We start from the raw sequence: 8,295 nt of genomic DNA, 5'->3' as shown, positions 1-8,295 counted from the left end.
CCAAATGTGTCCCCAAACCCTCGGGGACACTCCCCGCTGTCCCAGGTGAGGGACAATGTCCCCAAACGTGTCCCCAAACCCTCGGGGACACTCCCCGCTGTCCCAGGTGAGGGACAATGTCCCCAAACGTGTCCCCAAACCCTCGGGGACACTCCCCGCTGTCCCAGGTGAGGGACAATGTCCCCAAATGTGGCCCCAAACCCTCGGGGACACTCCCCGCTGTCCCAGGTGAGGGACAATGTCCCCAAATGTGGCCCCAAACCCTCGGGGACACTCCCCGCTGTCCCAGGTGAGGGGGATTGTCCCCAAATGTGTCCCCAAACCCTCGGGGACACTCCCCGCTGTCCCAGGTGAGGGACATTGTCCCCAAATGTGTCCCCAAACCCTCGGGGACACTCCCCGCTGTCCCAGGTGAGGGACAATGTCCCCAAATGTGTCCCCAAACCCTCGGGGACACTCCCCGCTGTCCCAGGTGAGGGGGATTGTCCCCAAATGTGTCCCCAAACCCTCGGGGACACTCCCCACTGTCCCAGGTCCGGGATTGTCCCCAAATGTGTCCCCAAACCCTCGGGGACACTCCCCGCTGTCCCAGGTGAGGGACAATGTCCCCAAATGTGTCCCCAAACCCTCGGGGACACTCCCCGCTGTCCCAGGTGAGGGACAATGTCCCCAAATGTGGCCCCAAACCCTCGGGGACACTCCCCGCTGTCCCAGGTGAGGGACATTGTCCCCAAATGTGTCCCCAAACCCTCGGGGACACTCCCCGCTGTCCCAGGTCCGGGATTGTCCCCAAATGTGGCCCCAAACCCTCGGGGACACTCCCCGCTGTCCCAGGTGAGGGGGATTGTCCCCAAATGTGTCCCCAAACCCTCGGGGACACTCCCCACTGTCCCAGGTCCGGGATTGTCCCCAAATGTGTCCCCAAACCCTCGGGGACACTCCCCGCTGTCCCAGGTGAGGGACAATGTCCCCAAATGTGTCCCCAAACCCTCGGGGACACTCCCCGCTGTCCCAGGTGAGGGACAATGTCCCCAAATGTGTCCCCAAACCCTCGGGGACACTCCCCGCTGTCCCAGGTGAGGGACATTGTCCCCAAATGTGTCCCCAAACCCTCGGGGACACTCCCCGCTGTCCCAGGTCCGGGATTGTCCCCAAATGTGTCCCCAAACCCTCGGGGACACTCCCCGCTGTCCCAGGTGAGGGACAATGTCCCCAAATGTGTCCCCAAACCCTCGGGGACACTCCCCGCTGTCCCAGGTGAGGGACAATGTCCCCAAATGTGTCCCCAAACCCTCGGGGACACTCCCCGCTGTCCCAGGTGAGGGACATTGTCCCCAAATGTGTCCCCAAACCCTCGGGGACACTCCCCGCTGTCCCAGGTCCGGGATTGTCCCCAAATGTGTCCCCAAACCCTCGGGGACACTCCCCGCTGTCCCAGGTGAGGGACAATGTCCCCAAATGTGGCCCCAAACCCTCGGGGACACTCCCCGCTGTCCCAGGTCCGGGATTGTCCCCAAATGTGTCCCCAAACCCTCGGGGACACTCCCCGCTGTCCCAGGTGAGGGACAATGTCCCCAAATGTGGCCCCAAACCCTCGGGGACACTCCCCGCTGTCCCAGGTCCGGGATTGTCCCCAAATGTGTCCCCAAACCCTCGGGGACACTCCCCGCTGTCCCAGGTCCGGGGTTGTCCCCAAACCCCCCTCGGTGGCCGGGTGACCTCTCTGAACCTTTTGTCCCCCAAATTTTTTGTCCCCTCCGAGGAGCCCACGACGGTTTACGCCAGCGTCACCCTGCCCGTGGCCTGACCCAAACTCCAGGATCCGAATTCCCGGCTGGAATCCGCTGCTAATTCCCGAAAAAAAATCCTTTGGGAATCGCTGAGACAAGCCAGAGGAATCGGGGGAAAGAACTTTCCGGAATGGTTTGGGATGGTCGAGCAAAGGCTGGACTCAGACAAGGAACTGTGGAAGAGGAATTCCAGCGGGATCCTGGAAAATTCCAGCGGGATCCTGGGAATTCCAGTGAGAACCTGGAAAATTCCAGTGGGATCCTGGGAATTCCAGTGAGAACCTGGAAAATTCCAGCGGGACCCTGGAAAATTCCAGTTGGATCCTGAAAAATTCCAGCGGGACCCCGGAAAATTCCAGTTGGGTCCTGGAAATTTCAGTTGGATCCTGGGAATTCCAGTGAGAACCTGGAAAATCCCAGTGAGATCCTGGAAAATTCCAGCGGGATCCTGGGAATTCCATTTGGGTCCTGGAAATTCCAGTTGGATCCTGGGAATTCCAGTGAGAACCTGGAAAATTCCAGTTGGATCCTGGAAAATTCCAGTGGGATCCCGGTATTCCAGCTGGATCCTGGAAAATTCCAGCTGGATCCTGGGAATTCCAGCGGGATCCCGGTATTCCAGTGGGATCCACCGGATTTTGGCCCGAGGAGCAAGGAATTGTTTTTGGCGGCCGCTCTGCGGGAGAAGCCACGCCCCACCCGACTCCCCCACCGACCTGAGGGATTTTATAAACCCCGCCCCCCCAAAAAAATAAAACCTCCGGTGTCCGCAGGCTCCGAGCTCGTGGATTGCGGCGAAGGGAAAGGAAAACAAACAATAAACTCGAAATTAAACCGAAAAACCCCCAAAAAAACCCGACATTTTTGGGGTTTGGATTCTGAAGGAGTTTGGGTTGGTTGTTTGGGGGTTTTTTTTTTTTTTATTTTCTCCTTGAAACGCCTCAAATTTCGGTTCCGAGCCTGAGCTGCGCCCCCGCCCCCCGCCTCGACCTCATTTTTACCACAAACCACGTGCAGCTCCTTGGTCTAGAAGACGCTGAAAACCCGCCCAGGCACTCTTCTTCTTCCTCCTCCTCTTCCTCACCTCCTGAGCGCTCGGCGCCCCAAACCCGCTCCGTTTTCGGGCGCCCATGGAGGAGTTTTGGCTCCGGCTCCTCGCCCTCCTCGCGCTCCTCACCCGAACCTGTGAGTGCCCCGTGCCCCTGCTCCCTCGGGAACCGCGTTTTGGGGCGGGTTTGGGGGTTTTTGGGGTCAGGGGAGGTGTGGGAACGCCAGAGCAGCTGGGCGGGGTGGGGTTTGTGCCAGATGTTGGGGTCTGGGCTGTGGACGGAGCGCCAAGGTCCACCTCTGCTCCAGCCCGTGTCCAGATGTTCTCCTGCTCCACCCGCAGCTCCCGCCCCTCCCGGGTTTTGGGGGTTTCATTTTGGGGTGGTTTGGGGCTGAATGAAGGGAAATTGGGCGAGTTTCGGCCCCGCCCCGCAGCCTCTGAGGGGTTTTGGCACACGAACGAGCCCGGGGCTTCTTTGTTCACATTTCCTGTGAGTTTTTCTTCCCCAACAGCGTTTTCCCCCGTTGTGCTCGGAGGGATTCCCTTGTCCCTGTCCCAGCTGTGCCCGAGGCTTGAGGGAGCCGGAAATTCCCAGCCCGAGCTCGGGGCTGAGCCAGGGTCAGATTCATTGTCTTGGTTCAGTGCCTTGATCCCACCTGGATCCCACCTGGATCCCACCTGGATCCCACCTTCAACTGACCTTCATCTCACCTCCATTTCAACTTGAGCCCACCTTCATCCAATGTTCACTCCACCTCCATCCCACCTTCATCCCACCTTCATCCCACCTTCATCCCACCTCCATCCCACCTTCGTCCCACCCTCATCACACCTTCATCCCACCTTCATCCCACCTTCATCCCACCTTCATCCCACCTTCATCCCACCTCCATCCCACCTCCATCCCACCTTCATCCCACCTTCATCCCACCCTCCATCACACCTTCATCCCACCTTCATCCCTTCATCCCTCCTTCAACTGACCTTCATCCCACCTCCATCCCACCTTCATCCCACCTCCATCCCACCTTCATCCCACCTTCATCCCACCTTCATCCCACCTTCATCCCACCTTCATCCCACCCTCATCACACCTTCATCCCTTCATCCCTCCTTCAACTGACTCTCATCCCACCTTGAGCCCACCTTCCTCCCGCGCTCACTCCACCTTCACTCCAGCTTCATCTCCACCCTTCATCTCATGTTCTCTCCCCACTTCCTCTCCCCAGGCAGCGCCAGCGACCCCACAGAGGTGACCGGGGCCGTGGGCGAGTCCGTCACCTTCCGCAGCCCCAACACAGACGGAAACGCAGCGTTGTGGAATTTTGGGAACGATCACATAGTGACCGTGGCGTTTAAGGATTCTCCTGAGCCCTTCTTTCATGAAGACAAATTCAAAACTCGTTTCGCTGTCTCCGAGGACGGCTGGGCACTCAGCATCTCCCAGCTGAGGATGGAGGACGCCGGGACCTACTCTGTAAAGATCGACGGAAAAACATCCACCTTCACCCTCCGGGTGTACAGTAGGTGCTCCTAGAGTTGTTTTGGGGTTTTTACACCGAAAACAAGAGAGATTTCTGACCCCCCGCCCCCCGTGCCCGCAGAGGAGCTGACAGAGCCCACGGTGACCTGCGAGACCCAGAACTGCTCAGGTGGGAGATGCCGCATCTCCCTGCGCTGCTCCGTGCCCGGCGCCGGCTTCGGGAACGTCTCCTACACCTGGAGAGCGCGGGATGGGCGGTGGGAACGGCAATCCGTGGTGCTGGCGGTGAATCAATCCTCCCAGGAGGAGCCGGAGCCGCTGACGTGCGCGGCCCGGAACGCCGTCAGCAGCAGGAGCGTCACCGTCGCCAGCCCCGGGGGGCTGTGCTCAGGTGAGAGCCGGGCACAGGTGGGAATTTGGGACGGGCTGATCCTGCTCCCCTGAGAACGCTGGGAAAGGCCGGGATTGGGGATGGGGTGGGATTGGGATGGGATGGGACGGATGGGAGTGTTGGGGTTGGGGTGGGATTGGGATGGGATGGGACGGATGGGAGTGTTGGGGTTGGGGTGGGATTGGGGATGGGATTGGGATGGGGTGGGACGGATGGGAGTGTTGGGGTTGGGGTGGGATGGGATGGAATGGGATGGGATGGGATGGGACGGATGGGAGTGTTGGGGTTGGGGTGGGATTGGGATGGGATGGGACGGATGGGAGTGTTGGGGTTGAGGTGGGTTGAACCCCTAAAAGCCACGGGAAGGTGCGATTTGGGGTTGGGATGGGATTTGGGATGGGATTGGGATGGAATGGGATGGATGGGAGTGTTGGGGTTGGGATGAAGCTGATCCTGGTCCCTTGAGAGCCAGGAAAAGTTTGGAATTGGGATGATTCGATCTGGCTACCCCTGAGGGTGAAGGAAAGATGGAGGGGAAGGTGGGTTGGGCTGATCCCGCTCCCCTGAGAGCCGGGAAAAGGTCGGGATTTGGGGTCGGGATGGGATGGGAATGTTGAGGTTGGGCTGGGCTGATCCCATTTCCTGAGAGCCAGGTGGGATTTGGGGTCGGGATGGGCTGGGAATGTTGGGGTTGGGATGCACTGATCCCATTCCGAGACCCAGGTGGGATTTGGGGTCGGGATTTGGGGCCGGGCCGGGCTCGGGGTGCCGAGGGAAGCTCTGACCCCTGTCCCTGTTCTGTCCCCTCGCCAGGAAACTCCACACACCCTCCCGGCCCCGGTGAGCTGCCACGCCCTGTCCATGTCCAGCCGTGTCCCCGAGTGTCCCCGAGTGTCCCCAAGTGTCCCCGAGTGTCCCCGAGTGTCCCCAAGTGTCCCTGAGTGTCCTTGAGTGTCCCCGAGTGTCCTTGAGTGTCCTTGAGTGTCCCCGAGTGTCCCCAAGTGTCCCCAAGTGTCCCCGAGTGTCCCCAAGTGTCCTTGAGTGTCCCTGAGTGTCCCCAAGTGTCCCCGAGTGTCCCCGAGTGTCCCCGAGTGTCCCTGAGTGTCCCTGAGTGTCCTTGAGTGTCCCCGAGTGTCCCCGAGTGTCCCTGAGTGTCCCTGAGTGTCCTTGAGTGTCCCCGAGTGTCCCCGAGTGTCCCTGAGTGTCCCCGAGTGTCCCCGAGTGTCCTTGAGTGTCCCCAAGTGTCCCCGAGTGTCCCCGAGTGTCCCCGAGTGTCCCTGAGTGTCCTTGAGTGTCCCCGAGTGTCCCCGAGTGTCCCCAAGTGTCCCCAAGTGTCGGGAGCAGCTTTTCCGTGTCCGGCCGGGGAGGGGGATAGGGGAGCCTGAGCCCAGCCCCCTCCAGCTCCTCCCAAAAACCCTTCCCAGGGAATGTTCCGGATCTTCCCGCAGCTCCCGGGGACGGGCCGAGGAGCGGTGGCCCCAAACCCCAACCCCGAGAGGTTCCCACCCAACAGCCGGGGGTTTGGGGATTTGGGGGATTTGGGGGATTCTGGGAATCTCCCGCTGCTGCTCCCGCCAAGCCGCTCGTCCCCGTCCTCTGCCCTGGCTGGGATCGAGTTCCCCTGGACCGAGGGATTGGGGAGGGGTTGGAGGCCAAATTCCCGATGCCGGGAAGAGCCGGATGGATTTTGGGATCCTCTCCCTTTTCCAGACGCCCCCTCGGGCAGCTGGGTCAGGATCGGGGTCGTGGCCGGGGTTGAAATCGTGGCGCTTTTATCGGTTTTCCTCGTTTTCTTCTGCAAATCCCAAGGTGAGAGGGGAAAACCATCCCTGGAGCCCTGGGGAGGAGGTGGGGTGGATTTGGGGTGATTTGGGTGGATTTGGGGTGATTTGGGTGGATTTGGGGGGATTTGGGGTGATTTGGGGTGATTTGGGGTGGATTTGGGGTGATTTGGGTGATTTGGGGTGGATTTGGGGTGATTTGGGGTGGATTTGGGGTGATTTGGGTGATTTGGGTGATTTGGGGTGGATTTGGGGTGGATTTGGGGCGGAGTTGGGGTTCTCCTGATCCTGTCCCATCTCCCTGTGGAGCTTTATCAGATTGTCGGGTTCTCATTTGGGGCGGAGCCTACGTGCTGTGGGTGTGGTTCCCTGTGGGGCGGACCCAAACACCTGGCTGGATTTGAAGAGCCAATCAGCTGGGTGGGTTTAAATATCCAATCAGCTGACTCGGTTTGAAGAGCCAGTCAGATGTCTAGGCTTGAAGAGCCAATCAGCTGTCTAGGCTTGAACAGCCAATCAGCTGGCTGGGTTTGAGTAGACAATCAGCTGACTCGGTTTGAAGAGCCAATCAGCTGGCTTGGTTTAAATATCCAATCAGCTGGCTGGGTTTGAAGAGCCAATCAGCTGTCTAGGCTTGAAGAGCCAATCAGCTGTCTTGGTTTGAAGAGCCAATCAGCTGTCTTTGGTTTGAAGAGCCAATCAGCTGGCTGGGTTTGAAGAGCCAATCAGCTGTCTAGGCTTGAAGAGCCAATCGGCTGTCTTGGTTTGAAGAGCCAATCAGCTGGCTCAGATTGAAGATTGACACCCGATCACCTCAACAGCGTTTCTCATTCCCGCTCGTCCGTGGGAAAATGTGGGAAAACACATTTGAAAACGAACAAAACCCGGGAAAATCTTTTTTTTCTGGCTTTGGAACAGGTCACTGGGCGGCCCCACGCGGCCGGGCCGGCGAGCCGAGCGGCTGAGATCTCTGTCCCCGCCGCCGGCCGTGGCAGCGCCACTGGGCCGAGGGCACGAGGCGGCCGGGACTGGAACCGGGACTGGCCACGGACCAGTTCGGACCAGAGCCGCGACTGGCCATGGACCAGTTTGGACCAGAGCTGGGACTGGCCACGGACCAGTTCAGACCAGAGCCGGGACTGGCCATGGACCAGTTCAGACCAGAGCCGGGACTGGCCACGGACCAGTTTGGACCAGAGCCAGGACTGGCCACGGACCAGTTTGGACCAGAGCCGGGACTGGCCACGGACCAGTTCGGACCAGAGCCGGGACTGGCCATGGACCAGTTTGGACCAGAGCCGGGACTGGCCATGGACCAGTTTGGACCAGAGCCGGGACTGGCCACGGACCAGTTTGGACCAGAGCCGGGACTGGCCACGGACCAGTTTGGAGCAGAGCTGGGACAGGTCATGGACCAGTTTGGACCAGAGCCGGGACTGGCCACGGACCAGTTTGGACCAGAGCTGGGACTGGCCACGGACCAGTTCAGACCAGAGCCGGGACTGGCCACGGACCAGTTCGGACCAGAGCCGGGACTGGCCACGGACCAGTTTGGAGCAGAGCTGGGACAGGTCATGGACCAGTTCGGACCAGAGCCGGGACTGGCCACGGACCAGTTTGGACCAGAGCCGGGACTGGCCACGGACCAGTTTGGAGCAGAGCTGGGACAGGTCATGGACCAGTTTGGACCAGAGCCGGGACTGGCCACGGACCAGTTTGGACCAGAGCCAGGACTGGCCACGGACCAGTTTGGACCAGAGCTGGGACTGGCCACGGACCAGTTCGGACCAGAGCCGGGACTG

General features: G+C 60.1%; 1 protein-coding gene and 1 long non-coding RNA gene across 4 annotated transcripts; both read left to right on the top strand.

Annotated features, from left to right (window-relative positions):
• The first annotated feature begins 176 nt into the window (after window positions 1-176).
• Window positions 177-2,562, top strand: LOC136303223 (uncharacterized). The gene is made up of 2 exons (XR_010724180.1): window positions 177-1,379; window positions 1,439-2,562. It is a non-coding gene; the product is annotated as an uncharacterized lncRNA (long non-coding RNA).
• Window positions 2,563-2,837: 275 nt separating this feature from the next.
• Window positions 2,838-7,537, top strand: LOC136303221 (SLAM family member 9-like). Of its 3 annotated transcripts, none has more exons than XM_066206919.1 (6): window positions 2,838-2,975; window positions 4,068-4,361; window positions 4,443-4,712; window positions 5,526-5,552; window positions 6,423-6,521; window positions 7,412-7,537. In XM_066206919.1, exons 1-6 carry the CDS (start codon window positions 2,921-2,923, stop codon window positions 7,456-7,458), a joined length of 792 nt encoding a protein of 263 aa, XP_066063016.1. In that variant the 5' UTR covers window positions 2,838-2,920; the 3' UTR covers window positions 7,459-7,537. The 3 variants fall into 3 exon arrangements, with proteins under 3 accessions (XP_066063016.1, XP_066063017.1, XP_066063018.1); XM_066206920.1 differs by lacking the exon at window positions 7,412-7,537 and adding an exon at window positions 7,187-7,306; XM_066206921.1 differs by lacking the exon at window positions 5,526-5,552.
• The last annotated feature ends 758 nt before the right edge of the window (window positions 7,538-8,295 follow it).

The sequence above is a fragment of the Chamaea fasciata genome, unplaced genomic scaffold (genome assembly GCF_029207755.1).
Source record: "Chamaea fasciata isolate MVZ Bird 193981 ecotype frontalis unplaced genomic scaffold, bChaFas1.0.hap1 SCAF_31, whole genome shotgun sequence".
In the NCBI taxonomy this organism is placed as follows: Eukaryota; Metazoa; Chordata; class Aves; order Passeriformes; family Sylviidae; genus Chamaea; species Chamaea fasciata.
Note: the sequence above shows the minus strand (reverse complement) of the source record. Positions and strands in the feature narration are given on the sequence as shown.

What these genes read in the sequence shown, in the direction of transcription:
- LOC136303221 (XM_066206919.1), top strand. Translation starts at nt 2,921, where the DNA reads ATGGAGGAGTTTTGGCTCCGGCTCCTCGCCCTCCTCGCGCTCCTCACC. An exon ending in CGCGCTCCTCACCCGAACCT is followed by an intron (nt 2,976 to 4,067) that starts GTGAGTGCCCCG and finishes TCCTCTCCCCAG; the next exon opens with GCAGCGCCAGCGACCCCACA. An exon ending in CTTCACCCTCCGGGTGTACA is followed by an intron (nt 4,362 to 4,442) that starts GTAGGTGCTCCT and finishes CCGTGCCCGCAG; the next exon opens with AGGAGCTGACAGAGCCCACG.